At 35.4% G+C, this 16,807-nt stretch overlaps 1 protein-coding gene across 2 annotated transcripts in view; it reads right to left on the minus strand.

The window, feature by feature from the left end:
- LOC131440744 (UNC93-like protein) overlaps positions 1-16,807 on the minus strand; it is a 48,968-nt gene continuing 32,161 nt past the window's right edge. For both annotated transcript variants that reach the window (XM_058612279.1, XM_058612280.1), the window contains exons 2-9: positions 5,674-5,729; positions 5,490-5,606; positions 5,019-5,424; positions 4,725-4,953; positions 4,367-4,668; positions 4,113-4,244; positions 3,859-4,055; positions 1-632 (exon numbers count right to left, since the gene is read on the minus strand). In XM_058612279.1, the coding sequence (XP_058468262.1) occupies positions 507-632; positions 3,859-4,055; positions 4,113-4,244; positions 4,367-4,668; positions 4,725-4,953; positions 5,019-5,424; positions 5,490-5,606; positions 5,674-5,700 (1,536 nt within the window). In that variant the 5' untranslated portion in view covers positions 5,701-5,729 and the 3' untranslated portion in view covers positions 1-506. The remainder of the gene's footprint in view (positions 633-3,858; positions 4,056-4,112; positions 4,245-4,366; positions 4,669-4,724; positions 4,954-5,018; positions 5,425-5,489; positions 5,607-5,673; positions 5,730-16,807) is intronic.

Below are 16,807 nucleotides of genomic sequence, written 5' to 3' on the forward strand. Positions count from 1 at the left end.
TCAATTTTGAACTACTATATTTACACATATTCGTCTTAATAACATCGTTGGCATTCTGGATTTACTAGTGGTTGTAGCGTTATATTTAAACTTTCTCTTTGAATTGCATTCTCTATTATAAATTATTCAGCTCGAACTTGCCTGAATGAGATCTATTTACCATTTTAGATGTTCATATATCCCTGTTTAATTAGCACAACACAGTATCACTACAATGGTGTTTTTAAGCTTCCAAGTTCGATATGAAATGAAAACCAAAGATCTTCACTAAAGAGTGCGCTGTTTTCGAAGATGTTATTTGTTGTATTTCTGCCCTACAATAAACGAATAACTCGCCTAAACTACATAACAACTATTTGATCAATTTCGCTAGCACAAATATTGTTCGATGCATCTATTTTTTAGCTTTAAATAATTGTTAGGTAAAATCTAAATAGGAATCATTCAACAATGCTTCAAAAGAAGCATTCGACCACGCTGTGTGGCATCACGTTGCGAGTAGCACCTTACAGGTGGGTGACAACAATATCTTCTTCTAACTCGTCCTTTTCATCATCATCTTCAATCTCTTTCCGCTCTGCTTCTGTGTGCTGCTGTTTTGGAGTGTCATCGAGCTTTTTCAAACGACGCTCCTGTAAGTGTAAAAAAAGTATTAGCCAGATCAATTTCAAACGGTTAAACTGTATCAAAACTCTACATCATGGAAAAAATTATAATTACTTCTATTAACGAGATAGCTCAATGCAAATATTTCCCTAAGATAATTTATTTTGATGATCAGGTCTCAGATTATTGTAACGAAATATTTCAAAATTCAATATATATGTTGAATTTCTTAAAAAACTGGTAGAATTTCTATTTTGAAATCTATAGTCATAATATCATACACTATAAAGATATTATATGTCTTTTCGAGGTGATGTATGCAATTTAAGCGTAAAAATCTTTACAAAAATGAGGTTGAGAGTTAAAATTACAACAACAACAAATCTAACAAGCATCAAAAAGACATTAATTGTTATAAACTTGTTACGGCTTTATGACCGGGTAGTCATGGATTGGTCCATCACGTTAAGAATCGGAAACATCGTCTTCTGTTTTTGCATTGCTCAGCTAACTCGTGAAAACTCAACTTAGTTATTCGATTCCAAATTTCTGGATCCAAAAATACCAGGAATAGTGAAGAAAGCCTTAAAAATGATCATCTCCGATCTTTAAATCGAATACAAGGTCTTATAGTTCTGTAGGTGGCTGTCAAATCGGACTGCCAGTTCCGGAATTATAAGATGATGAATGTGAGAAATTGCAAGCCACTGTTTAAAGTTATGGTACAAAGAACGACCTCATATTCTGGATCACTCGGGTTACCACTATTTTGTAAAGTTTACCAAAACAATTTTCAAAAAACTTCATTTAAATAAAATGTCTTATATTTCTATAACTGTCCGTTAGATTATATCCGTATCCAACTTCCGATTCCGGTATTATAAGGTGATGATAAACGTAGTTTGAAACGACTATGCAAAGAACGTACTCTTTCAAACTGCACTTAAAACTATTCCTATCTGAGAAACTCGTTAGTTGATGTGGAACCGGATGTTATTGTCAGAATCTCGAATATGTAATCCACTTCAATGTCTCAAAACTGGCTTAACCGATTTTCGTAACATAAATTATTTAACATTGTTCCAATAGGTTTTGTTAGTCGGTGTCCATAGAAACTTGCGTTTGTTATATTCGCTTTGGGATTCAGTTTCGAAAATCACCGGAAGAAGTGATCAAATTTCTGGAATAGATTTTGTATCAATTTCTCATATTATGGATTATGAGAGACGCATCATTACACAACTAGATGAACTAAAAAAGGTTCCTAGTTGGCTTTTTCTGCTTCCTCACAATCAGGTTTGAAACATGATTGTTCACTGAAGCTACACATCTTTGGTTAAAACGTCAAATAACTCATATTAACCCTTACGGGATCATAATTCGACCACCAGAAAAATGCTGCAGAAAACGGTTATTTTGTCGAGATCGGAAAATGTATGTGCATGTGAATATGCAAATAACGTTTCCCCGAGATGGCTGAAACTAATTTCTCAAACTTATTTTAAAATAAAAGGTTTTGGAATCCCGTACAAAACTCCAGAATTTCCCCCGAATCTAACCACTAGAATACAGGGAGATATGCATAGAATAAATAAAACAATGCACACTCAATTTTCGTAGAGATGTCTAATGTGATTTTCACAAACATAGATCACTATAAAAGGTCATACAAACTCATAAAAAATTTCTGAATTGTATTCAGATCCAACTTCCTTCTCTGGAATAACATGAATATTTTTGAAAAAAATAATTTCAAGAGTGCTTTTTTCATTAGTACACTTGAAAGAAAATTGATTTTTGTAAAACTTCCCAAGTACAGGAACAACTAGGATTAAAATGAAGGCTCTTCGACTTACGGTTCCGGAATAACAGCTGCAAAAAAAAATTAATCATCATTTAACCTCTTAACGCTCTAGGGAAATATGTTTCCCTTCTATAAAAATCGTTATAGATTCTTCAATTACTAATAAATCGATGTTTTTTACTGAATGTTAAAGAAAACTTATTTCCAAGACTACAAATGTGTTTCTGAACGAATAAGTAAAAAGAACTATCAATCTTTATTGCACTAAAAAAGTTTGTGCAAAATGAGGTATGGAAAGTAGAACACATAATAAATGTGTTATGTGCAACGTCCACAAGTACATGAAATCGTTTCGTAGAATGCCACAACTAACTATTCATTTTACTATTCTGATAATTAAAGCAACTAAAGCAATAAATTGAATTACGATATAATAAACCCAACTCATCTTTTATTCATTTCTAAGAATCATAGGGAAAATGAAATTATAGAAAACTTATGCACCCTGCAATGTTTTTCTGGTGATATTCTCTTAATTTACACCCCCAATAACTAAAATTTTTTGTCTTGTATTGACATATTTCGTCCTGCACATCTTATGGTCGTGAAAAGGTTAAAATGACGATGAAAATAAAATATATTTTAAACTATTCCAATAAAGCTGTTAGTTGATGACAACTCTAGGATCTCGACTATATCCGTCTATCCGTCGGTTCAACTGATGTCTATTTCATATTACTTTTGTTAAATCAAATGTTGTGTAAACTTCCATTTGATCTTCGAACTTGATTAATAGTTCAATGGTAGCTTCCAAACCTACCTAGCCTAGGTTTGTTAAAATCGGCTCAGGAATCTCGGAGAATATGAAGCGATACAAAACAACGTGTTTGACGGTTACGTCACTTATACCATTATTATATATCATCAATGGTCTAATAGTAACTTTCAAATGAGCCAGGATTTGTTTAAGTCAGCTCAACCATTTTTGGGAAAAATAGGTGTTAAAAAACAACACGTTTTGTTGATTACGTCACTTATACTATTGCATCTCCGAAACCAGAAGTGACAGCTATTTGATCTTCTAATTTGATCAATGGTTCAATAGTAGCTTTAAAAAGAATCTTGGTTTGTTACAATCAGTTATGCCATCTCTGAGAAAATTGAACCTTAAAAAAACAAACCGTTTTGTCGGTTGCGTTCCTTATACCATTATATCTCCGGAGCCAGAAGTGACAGTCATTTGATTTTTGAACTTGATTAAATATTCAATTGTAGCTTTCAAACGAGCCTAAGCTTTTTGGAATCGGTTAAGCCATCTCCGAGAAAATCGAGCTTTAAAAAATCTGTCAGACATTTTGGAAACACAATGAGCGAGAAGATGTGCTTGCGTGATGGTTAGTTTATCGTCTTACACAGAGAAGTACCTATCGTAATTGTTTGAATCTTACCTTAGCAGCCTGGCGGATTTCTACAATGGCATAACCCAACATTCCAAGAGCTAAGACAGCGAACAAAATGTACAACTTCATACGCGCACAAAGTTGCGTGGAATACGCATAAGCAATCACGAAGCCAGACGATTCCCAAAGTCGATAGTTAGAAAAAGCCGCTTCTTTGTTTCGCCGAAACAGTGCTCCGTAAATACCTGTAAATTCGCAAAATAGTAACACGAAATGAAAACGATCGGTTTACAATATAATACCATTAATTTGCGTCTGAAAAACAGCATCTCCAACGCCCCATAAACCAGCGATAGCGAAAAAGACTAGTGGATGATCGGGATGTGGCTTCCAGAACAAGCAATAGATGATAACTCCTCCGTGAACAAGAGCACCTGGAAGTATAAATAAAGTTTCTAATCACGTTCCATTCTATGACGCTGATCGCGTGACGAATAATTAGCATTTAAAGTTGTAGTTATTCGTTCTTAACAGACTGTTCATGGATATTACGAACCCAGTATTATAATAACCACCCGACCAATATACTTCATGATAGATCCGAAAATTATCGAACAGATGGCGTTGACTACACCAAAACATATCATAACGTATCCAATCTGATGAATTCCTAATGCACACGATACGTAGGCCTGAGTGAATTCAGCTCCAATGAACGCTTGCTCCATACCGATGAACACCGTAATCAAAATCAACAGTTGTTGGTTTGCTTTCTTCAATTGTTTAAATGTTGCAGACAACAATTGAACTCCAGACACCTCAACAGCCGATATAGATCCTCGTCGCTTCTCACCATATCTGTAAATATATTTTCAGTAACCTGATATACAATGTTGACTGTTGAAGTATATTACCGAGAAAGCGGATCCATGAACAATGCAATGATCACGACAGCTGCGATTATACAAGAGAGATAGATAGCGGAAATCTCAAAGATTTCCGAATCCGGAGGTCTCTGTAAGTTGGCAATATTTGAGGTTTCAATCACACAAAAGTTTGCACCACATTTATCAAGGGCAGAATCCACGAAAGTGTCATTATCATCATGCACGCTTCCGCCTCCATGAGCTCCACTAGATAGAACTAAAGACATTGGAGAATTAATAGAAGTTTGATCGAATGCATTATCCCACCAAAATGTAACTAACCTAAGCTTGAAATCAAATTTCCCCATAACTCAGCTGTTTGCCAAGCCAAGAAGAAGAAACCAAAGAATCGCACGATTATAGCCTCGACAGATTGCTCAGTGAGCTTCGCATAAACCTGACCCAACTGCGTCAAATAGGTAGCTTTACTGGCCCACATAGGTGCAGCACCAAGACCGACCAACACTCCGGCTGGAACTAGCGTGTAGAATGTTGGATAAAACTGGGCCCCGATGTATGGAGCGTAGCAAAGCATGCTCGCGCACAGTGTCCATTTGGCGGTTAGTTTTCTTATCACGAGTGTAGGCAGGAATATACAGGATACCACCAATGCGGCATAGATTACACTGAGCGAAACTGTTCCCAACCCGTCTTTGGCATTGATTGACGATTGTAGATTAGCTGTTCCCTATTAAATGTATATGAATAGAATCAGAGCCATGGTATAATTTTTTTTTGCATATATGAAAATACCTGGAAAGCTGTGAACTGTACCATGAACGCAAAGGAAACTGTGGTGATATTTTTCAGGATTCGCCATTTTTCATTTTTTGAAACCTTGACCTTTTCTCGCAGGGAAGCGGAATCATTCTGTAAAAGAGTGCAAATCTGTTTTAGCATAACCCAACTTCCAAATATGAACAGCATTTCTACGTACCTTGTCTGGATCGAACCCTCCGTGCATCGTAAAATGATTTTTTCTTTAATTTACATCTGAAATTTTAATAAAAAACGTCACTATCACTAATTGAATTTTGGGTATTGTTCGGAACATCGATAAATTCGAGGCAAATATAATTATAATTATGATAAGAATTTATTAAGTGAACATTCCGTTCAATTCATTTTAAGAGTAGTTGCAACTCATTATATTTTTGACGCACTTACCATTTTTATGGTTAATAATTAATAAAATACGATATTTGGGTGGAAACTCTGCGAAATTGTGAGATATGTGGTTAAAATGTTCTATATAGATGGAACGGACTGAATGTTAAGGAACTACAGAAAGCAAATTTAGTTTACAATCTTAAAGCTTATATGGAAAGTGCAATTTGTTAAATAAATCATTATGCAAAGCATTGATTATGGTAACAATTGACACAGTGAAGGTTTTTTTGCGCTCAAACGGAAGCAAAATGATATGATTTGACATGACACATCTCGTTTAGCTCAGTGTACCTCGGACACATTATATGGGATAAGGCTTAAATCACTTAAATCAATGTCGGATATATTCAATGGACTTGGAAGACAACTACTCCCAAGATTTATATAAAGACTGCACTCGAAAAAAATGAAACAGTATAACTATTTTTGCAAGTCAAGGCGGGATGTTCCTCAGAAGTTTGGAAAGAAGGTAGAGAAAGTTCGCTTTTGAAAAACAGCAAATGTTGCACAGAATTAGATAGACAGCACTAAGTCCAAGATGTGACTACCTACTCTAGGAGAGGAGTTTGAATAACCAATTACATTACAAAAATATCCGACTTAAAATAAGTTTTTGATGACCAAAACGTTTTCGAATACTGTCCAAAGTTTCAATCGTTATGACTTTAAATCATCATTAACTTAGCTTAACTATTAATCCATATCAAACGAGAGACATATTAGAGAGCGCTAGATGTGCGAATGATGCAATTGCGAAAATGAAAAAGCTTTCCTCGACAGCAGGATTCAATTTTGCTAACATTTTCCAATCCGTGAAACTGTTTTATCAGATGAACTAGCCTGAGATGTGATAAAACACAGCTGAAAAGGCATCTGGATTGAACAGGACGCCATACATTTTCATTTTGTGAGGCCGACATAGTTACGATTTGCTAAAATGATGCCAGATGATCCGAGCAGGATTTTGTTAACTAAAAATGTGTTTCATTAACCTAACAGTGAGATGATACTTTAGAGTTTTATATTAATATGATATTGATATTTAGCAGGAGTTATAATTGAGGACAGTTACAATCGATTTAGTTATAAAAATGTATGGGTTATCACTTTAAATTGAAATATTTTCCTGAATTTCCAAAAGGTGCTTAAACCAAATAAAATAAAAAAATGAAGAGTACTGTATTCAAATTTCTAAATTTGAAAGCATATTTAGTATTCAAGAACGGCTGGGACAGATATTATAAACAAAGTTACAAATTTTGACATAAAAGGCAGCGTACGTTCTTCCAGGAAGACATTTCATTTGCTACTAGTTTTTATTTGGCGTCTATACAAAGAAGTTGAAAAATTGTCGTGTGGCGATTTTTATAATGAAAGTAAATTTAGAACAACGTCTCGCCTTCGAAGCGCCATTCGGTTGATTGTTGTGCGGTTTCGACGTCATATTCATAGATCCACACCTCATCACCAGTTATGATGCATTCGATGAATGTGGGGTCACTATCTGCGTTGGAAATCATCTCCTTGGCCACATCAACACGACGCTGTTTTTGAATGAAATTCAGCTTTTTTGGCACCAGCCGAGAAGCGACGCGTTTCAAACCCAAAACATCAGTTAAAATGTGTTCGGCTGATCCATAAGAGATGCCTAACAACACAGCAATCTCTCTAATCGGTACAGAACGATTTTGCAACACGATTTGCTTTGCCGATTCAATGTTTTCTTCAGTAACAGATGTTGATGGGCGGCCAGGGATCTCATCATGATCTAAGCTTGTACAACCACCTTTGAAGCGTTTATACCACTCGTATGCCTGTGCCTAACATTTTCTACGTTTCGGAACACTTAAATCCATTTGCAACACAAAATTTGATGCACGCACGTTGTTCTAAATTTTCATCCATTATAAAAATCACCACACGAAAATTTTTCAACTTCTTTGTATAGACGCCAAGCAAAAACTAATCGTACAATATGCGTCAAAATTTGACAGAATGTGTATAAAAGTGTTGCCAACGTTGAGAGAATAAAAGTTTACCGATTGGACAAGCGCGGGAATTTTAAAATGAAAATTCCGGTTCTTTTTTTATCATAAGGTATATTGCCTTAAGTCTTATTATTTCAGCTACAGAAAATGAAATATCTTCCTCTGGTATTCATCAATATTAGACAAGTGTAAATATTTGTAGATTCTTCTTCAATACACTGAAATAAAAATCTTTTTTATATTAATTAGATTCGTCATATGAATCGCATGCTTCGTATCACTCATTGAAGCCATATGGAAATTTATATTTTTTATTAAGAATGTACATAAAGTCTAAAATTGTTATAACAATAATGAATTGATAAGAATATTACATACAATTTATATGAAAACTCGATAGAACTTATCCCATTTCATAATGTTTTTGGCGAGTCCTCGATATTCATCAGCTGCTTCAGGCAGTTCATTGGGATTTCGGCATCATAAAACAATTTTTAATCGCAGACACGTTAGCTATTTCAACTCCCATTAAGGATATATTTACGAATCATGAAATAATAAGGTATGATTCTTTTTTTTCATTACTGACTAGTAAAATGATTTATTTTTTATTTAATAGCTTTGGGGTAACACTTCTTTACCGTTAATATCATAAAGTGCTTCCAGGGATTCACCAGTAGTAAAGCTCGAATCCTGAAAGAACAGCGCGATAACAGAAAATCACCGATAGACTAAGTGTGAAAACGAAATTAATATGAAATGATAAAAATAAATAACAATGTTTTTATAATTATGCAACTATCTTTTATTGCAGCTTTTGATTCCTCCTAATATAATAAGCCCATTGTTTTTAACAATATTGCATATTCGCATCACTTGTTTAATTCAATAGTAATCATTTGATCTATATTTTACTGGTATATGGAACTGTAATGGCCTATTAAAGGCTATTTATAAATGTTATACAACAAGCCATTTGTTTTACATGAATCTATCTATATAAATTCTAATTGAATAGAATATGCACTTTATAAATTGTCCCAATATATGTTGTGTGAATATCTAATAGTTGTTATAGGGGGTGCTAACAAATTTTATTGAGTCTGGAAATTCCATTCGCTATATGAAATTCTTATGAAAATAACTTTAAGAAAAGTTTTATGTTTTATATGATTATCTTATATGTTTGACATGATATTGATACACCATGTAATTTTCATTGAAATTTCCAATAGTGCAAATATATTAGAATGAATGAAAATGTGAAAATGAGAATTTAGCTCAGTGTACGTTTGTTTTGCATGCACTTGCGCATTGAACCATTTTCTTCTGCAAATTAGTTCAGTGTGTGCTAGTTAGGCCATCCAATTTAAGTTATGATTTTGATCTTGGACACTGCTACACTACTGGATCATAGCATAAATCAAGAGATACATTTAAAAGTACGAAGCCTTGGATTCCTTGGAAACATTCAGAAAAACTAAGAGCTTCGAATTAATTTTTTTTTCGTTCGCCGTTTCCTACACTCCATAAGTTTTGCTGACTTGTTTTTGACCAAATTTTACATTGTAAAAATAGTTGCATTTTTTTCAAAACTAGAACAATATGAAAAAAACTATATTTCACTCATTTTGGGGCTTTTGTACCTCATGGATACCTGCTTGTGCTAAACAGCACATGACTAGTTTTATTTATTTTACTGGCCTGTAATTGTGAAAATAGTAAACCGAGATTTTCGACATAATATCTCGGAAACGGCAGCTTCTAGTAGAAAGATAGTTATGAGCAAATTTATTTCTTTTAATCTGTTAAATTATATTCTAGTTTCATCATGACACTATTTTTAAAATCAAAAACTTGAAGTTTTGCAAAATTTGGTAGATTATTTTAGCTGTAACTTCGACAGTTTTCCATTCACATGAGCACAATTTAAACCAAAATGTAAGCTTTAAAATAAATTGTTTAAAAAAGTAATAAGAAGGCGTTTTTTCTTCATTTTAGTTCTTCGATTGGTCTTCCAATCTTTGAAAAAGTGTTCAACTTTTTTGACAGTGCTTATTTTTTTAAAAGTGCCCGATCGATTTCCTGCAACTTCTTCCTAAACGCTGTTTTTGTACGATTTACAATTTCCGAATTACCACGATTTGAAGAAAGTGCATGTAAAAATACATACGCCCTTTTTAAAATCATTCTTGGCTCGAATCGGTCTCTCCATCCGAAGAAAACAATTTTCCTTGCATTCTAAAGAACCGTGACATGTTTCGATCAAATTGAAAAAAGTCAATTCTGATTTTGTCACTTTTTTATGTTAATTTCGGGTATTGCTCTGATGAATGGTAGGTTTTCAGTTTGACCCATAGTGTTATATACCATTCGACTCAGCTAGACGAGATCGGAAAATGTATGTGTGTGCACCTTTCAACGAGCTATTTAAGTGCTCAATATTCTCGAAGATGATTGCACGGATTTCAACAAACTTAGGTTACTACTAAACCATTGACCAAATTCGAAGATCAAATGGCTGTGATTTCTGGTTCCGAAGATAAGATGATATAAGTGACGTAACCCACTAAACGCATTTTTTCTCTACGCTCAAATTCCTCGTAATGGCTAAAACGATTTCAGCAAAGTTAGGCTCGTTTGGGAACTACTATTGGTTTATTGTACAGGTTTGAAGTTGAAAAAGGGGTCACTTACGGTTCCGGCAGTGGCGCACCGAGGAATTTTGGTGCCCGGGGCAAAATAAGAGATTTGCCGATTTGTCGCCCCCATCGTTGGTTTAGCTGAACTCCCTCCGGAAAGATGATTAGAGCGAGCAAAAAAAAGGTCCCAAGGATTAGTATGCCGTCCCCCTCAGACTCAATAATCAATGTCCAGTTTTGCTCTCAGAAACACATATAGTTGATTCTGATGCTTTCGATCAGTTCAGTATTCCGGGTTACACTATTGCTTTTTGCTTGTCACATTCCAGACACACGGGTGGAGTGGCCATTTACGCCAGAGAATCGATTAAGTTCAGCATTCTATCAAACGAAGTAGTTGGAAATAATTGGTTCTTGGGTATATCAGTTGAGAGAGGCATGCAGATGGGAAACTATGAAGTTGTATATCATTCCCCTAGTTCAAGCGATCGCCAGTTTCTGGAAATTCTAGAAAACTGGTGGAAAAATTTTGTAGATTTCAGTAAACTTAATATTATTGCGGGAGATTTCAACGTTGATTGGCTCAGTGATCAGAGTTCGAATCACTTGAAACAGTTAGCAGAATTCTTCAGTTTCAAACAAACTGTGAATGAATTTACAAGAATTTCGAGACATAGCAGAACCGACGACACGACCTGCCACTCGTCTATCGAAACTGTATCGCAAATTTAACTACCCCTCAGTAACTGGTAATGTCAAAACGAAAATGCCTGAAAAACTATTGAAACTGGCAACACAAGTTGATAGATTATTGATTTTAAATAACAGTTACCATAACCTTGGTTACTGCATATTGGAGACTTGGGAAATGTAAACAAAACAAACTGCCTCGAGTGGAATTATTATTAATTTTAATCGAAAAGAGGTCTTCGTTAAGGCTTGCTGGTGCTCGAACATATTAAAAATGACTTCCAGACAATTCAATATTCATGGATGTTTGTTAAATAGTTCAACGTAACCATACTTAGATCTATAATGACTATCTGCTATGTAAATGAGTTTTTAAATGGTGTTAAGTTTTGCAGTCATTCAATCCGTCATTGCGAAACTTTTTATCAGTCCTATCATCAGAATTTGGTATTGAAAGCATATTTGTTATTTTCTAGTGATTTGAGCTCTTCGCAAAGTGGGTGTATACTTTGATGAATATGAAAGGAACTTGAACAGCACGGGAATCTAATTTCTCAATATATTAGATCTGATCGAAATTATAGGTTTTGAAGTGCACATCGAAAGCCAATAGTGCAAACAGGTCTCCTTCAAATAATTTTATTATTTGTGTCTCAAACAGAAACCAGATTGTAACTACGGTCTACCGTAAGGCTGCTGGAACTTGTCGAAGTAGTCGAATGTAAAGAGTGTCGGATAGAATTTAACATTTCGTGAAGACTGGTACTAACTTCCGGGTTGGTTGACAGTATGTTAAGCAAAAGTGATGTGTTCCGGAAACTCGACTGGTTATTTCTAAAAAGAAAGACCATCATCATGGATGAGTTAGATGACTACACTGAAGATAGAGCTAATGGGTAGTTGTGGATGATATAGGATGACGCATCTCTGTCGCAACACTACTTCTAGTACCAGATTTAGTTATTGTACTATTGTGGTCGGTGTAAATCTAAAAAGAACGTTGAAACAAAATTTAAATTTATATAAACGTTTCACAACTTTCTCAAATGATTTGTTTATTTATAATAGCGCTCCTTGGTAACTAGTTCATAGCAACTTGAACAGTGTTGCTCAAGAAGTTTATTTTCATGATTATCGAGGGGTCGCTATATTTATGGTAACTGGCGTAAATCACTCACGAACACTTTTTGTTCAGATTTTTCTTCGGAGTGCCTGGTCGTGTCGTCGGCAGAACTTTGATAGATCACGTATATTCCAATTTTGACGGAGTTTATTCGTGTGTGGAGACCGATTGCAAGATTTCAGATCATGAGACAATTGCAATTTCCATAGCGAGTACCCCTAGAGATGGGAAAAACACAGTGAAAATTAAATGTTGGAAAAAATATTCAAAGCAAGCCATGTCTCGACTTGTGTCAAGAAGCTTGTATTGTACGCAGTTGACTGGAAATTTGAAGACTAGATGTGAATATGTTCAGTGGAAGATCGATCAAAATCAGAAAAGCAGCAAGGAGTTATGGAAAATTCTTAAACAATTACTAAAACCTACACATTGCTCAGCAAAAACTTTAATATTTAATGGCAGAGAAGAGCACTCAGAGCAAGTGATACCAGAAAAATTAAACAGTTATTTCATAAATAATGTACAGCAGATCAATCGAAGTATTGATTTGGTTGGTGAACCAGTTGAAATAACACAGCCGATTAGAAATTATTGTAGATTTCTTGAATTTCACCCAATCACTTTTGAACAATTGAAAGATATTTGTTTTAATTTAAGAAAATCGGCTGGTATCGGCAATGTTAACTCAAAAGTGATACAAGATTGCTTTCATGTTATCGGTCACGATCTGCTGGACTTGGTAAATGAATCGTTATACAAGGGGCATGTGCCAAAAGTTTGAAAAGAATCGCTGGTGGTTCCTATCCCCAAGGTTACTGGAACGGATAAAACCGAGGAGTACCGTCCCATTAACATGTTGCACACGTTGGAAAAAAAATTGGAACTTGTTGTTAAAGATCAGCTGATTAACTATTTGAACTCTAACAGTTTGCTAATACCGGAACAATCGGGATATCGGAAAAGTCACTCTTGCGAAACCGCTTTAAACCTGGTTTTAGCAAAATGGAAGTAGAAAATCAAGATTAAAGAGACTATTTTTGCAGTGTTCTTGGATCTCAAGCGCGCTTTCGAAACAATTTCAAGACCTATACTGTTACAAACACTACAACGCTTTGGTATCGAAGAAGTAGCATATAATTGGTTTGAAAGCTATTTATTTGATAGAAGTCAGAGAACTGTTTTCAACGATGTTGTGTCTAGTTTCCAGGGTAATTCACTTGGTGTGCCACAGGGTAGTGTTTTAGGTCCGATTTTATTCATTATGTACATAAATGACATGAAGCGAGTTTTACGGTTTTGTGAAATAAATTTGTTTGCCTACGATACTGTTCTGTTCATTACAGCTAAGGATTTGGATGAAGCGGTTGCACATTTGAACGAAGACTTACATTCTCTGGCTCAGTGGTTGAAATTCAAGCAATTAAAACTGAATGTCGCAAAAACTAAATATATGGTTATTTCTTCTTTAAGCACTGGACGTGAAGCCAACATTGAAATTGATGGATAGATTATTGATCGCGTTAGAGAGTTGAAGTATCTTGAAGTCATAATTGACGAAAAGTTAACATTCAAATCTCACGTTAACAACATCATCAAGAAGGTTGCCAAAAAGTACGGTGTATTATGCCGCCTGAAAAATAATTTAACGACCAGTAGTAAAATTCTCCTGTATACATCAATAATCTCTCCTCACATTGACTTCTGCTCATCGATTTTGTTCCTTGCTAACAACACGCAAATATTGAGACTCCATGCAGCGATTGCAAAATAAGGTCATGCGATTGATTTTGAAATGTAATAGATATATTTTTTCTTTTTTTTTTTTTTTGCGATATTCTCCTAACCAGAGATCATTTTTTTGTAGAAACAGACAATGAAAATTATAGAATGATAGTACTCAAGGGAGAGCAAGGATGTGAAAATATAGAACGGAAAAGTGAGACGTGACATAGGGTCATTTAAGCAAGCAGAAATCTTCTAGTAACTTAACTTTTACCTTCTACCAGAGGAGTTGGGCTTAGGCATCTGAACAATGCGAATCACCCAAGTCTCTGGTATGTCGGAAAGTAGTGATAAAGGTCTTTTACCATTTACTATCCGAACCGGCAAAAGAAAAGTTACCAGAAGTTGTCACTTTCTACTTGCGACGGGCATTCTCACACACAATGAGTTCTTCACTGCATGGATGTTTTTTCTTTATCTCTATACGGCTAGTTGAATATCGGAATGGAAGGTTTGTGCGAACTATTGCTTATGTGCCCAGAGTCACAGCGTGTTGGCTGTTTAGCCTAGGTTGTAAGCGGCGTTCAGTAGCGCTCCATTCATCGCTACCCCGATGGAAACCCATCATGTTAATGGAAACCCATCAATTAACGCTGTGACTCTGGGCACATAAGCAATAGTTCGCACAAACCTTCCATTCCGATATTCAACTAGCCGTATAGAGATAAAGAAAAAACATCCATGCAGTGAAGAACTCATTGTGTGTGAGAATGCCCGTCGCAAGTAGAAAGTGACAACTTCTGGTAACTTTTCTTTTGCCGGTTCGGATAGTAAATGGTAAAAGACCTTTATCACTACTTTCCGACATACCAGAGACTTGGGTGATTCGCATTGTTCAGATGCCTAAGCCCAACTCCTCTGGTAGAAAGTAAAAGTTAAGTTACTAGAAGATTTCTGCTTGCTTAAATGACCCTATGTCACGTCTCACTTTTCCGTTCTATATTTTCACATCCTTGCTCTCCCTTGAGTACTATCATTCTATAATTTTCATTGTCTGTTTCTACAAAAAAATGATCTCTGGTTAGGAGAATATCGCAAAAAGAAAAAAGAAATATTGACTACTAAACTTATTCGTTAAAAAAAGAAAAAGAGTAAAAATTAACATGATGGGTTTCCATCGGGGTAGCGATGAATGGAGCGCTACTGGACGCCGCTTACAACCTAGGCTAAACAGCCAACACGCTGTGACTCTGGGCACATAAGCAATAGTTCGCACAAACCTTCCATTCCGATATTCAACTAGCCGTATAGAGATAAAGAAAAAACATCCATGCAGTGAAGAACTCATTGTGTGTGAGAATGCCCGTCGCAAGTAGAAAGTGACAACTTCTGGTAACTTTTCTTTTGCCGGTTCGGATAGTAAATGGTAAAAGACCTTTATCACTACTTTCCGACATACCAGAGACTTGGGTGATTCGCATTGTTCAGATGCCTAAGCCCAACTCCTCTGGTAGAAAGTAAAAGTTAAGTTACTAGAAGATTTCTGCTTGCTTAAATGACCCTATGTCACGTCTCACTTTTCCGTTCTATATTTTCACATCCTTGCTCTCCCTTGAGTACTATCATTCTATAATTTTCATTGTCTGTTTCTACAAAAAAATGATCTCTGGTTAGGAGAATATCGCAAAAAGAAAAAAGAAATATTGACTACTAAACTTAGTCGTTAAAAAAAGAAAAAGAGTAATAGATATACTTCCTCTAATATTCTATTGAACGCATTACAATGGCTTGGCTCTGCTCATCCGAAGTCTCGTTACTCCATCGTAGCTGATGTTTGTAGCGATGAACTGGTCCGACGGGAAGGGCCAGGTGAATTACTGTCTGATACTGACAAAGATATCGGGTTCGATTCCTGATTTGTTCAAGAATCTTCCCGGGTTGGAAATTTTCTTGAACAACCCTGGATAGTAAATCGGAAATATTTGAATGTTTTCTTGTTCTCAGTTGTACTTCAGAAGGAGAATCTATCACCCTCATTCTTGTTTACGGCCGTATGCGATACGTTCGAAAGTATATCAAATTCCCGTTCACGTTCGAATCAATAACTATTTTAAACATCGAACATGCATAAAAACAACGCCCATCCAACTTTGAACTATCAGTTCTGGTACAGATTTTAGTTGTAACTAAAAATCTTTGCTATCATTTGTTATTTGATTTGGTTTTCCGCTGACTTTGTATCATCATGCTTGCTTACGTCCGTATCGACCATACGCCGAACACATGCTTTCGAACGAATGCGAACAAGCCATTCTTGTTTTCACTCGAACGTGTACGTACGCGACTCCTGTGCAAAAGAAGGATCGGCAGCGCAGGTAGTTGTTTTTAGGAAGATTCCAAGCATCAAGGAAGTGACGAATGCTACATAATAAATAAATATCGTACTCAGGACCAATTTTATTCAACTCGGTAAATGAAATTTTCAAATTAAACTTCGTGCAAAGTAAAAAAAGCAGTCCGATTAGTATTATCTGCGAAAAATATGTTGCATTTTTCCTGCAATTTTGTCATGTTTCTGATAGTCTTCATATTTATTACATTGGTAAAATCATGCATTTAATATAAAATAAAGCATATTTGCCCATGGCGTATTTTCCAGTACCTAGTGGATGTAAAATTTGATGCGTAAAAACTTGGAACCGCGCATATATTCGAAGGCTCGCCAGCAAAAAAAAA

The sequence above is a fragment of the Malaya genurostris genome, chromosome 1 (genome assembly GCF_030247185.1).
Source record: "Malaya genurostris strain Urasoe2022 chromosome 1, Malgen_1.1, whole genome shotgun sequence".
NCBI lineage: Eukaryota > Metazoa > Arthropoda > Insecta > Diptera > Culicidae > Malaya > Malaya genurostris.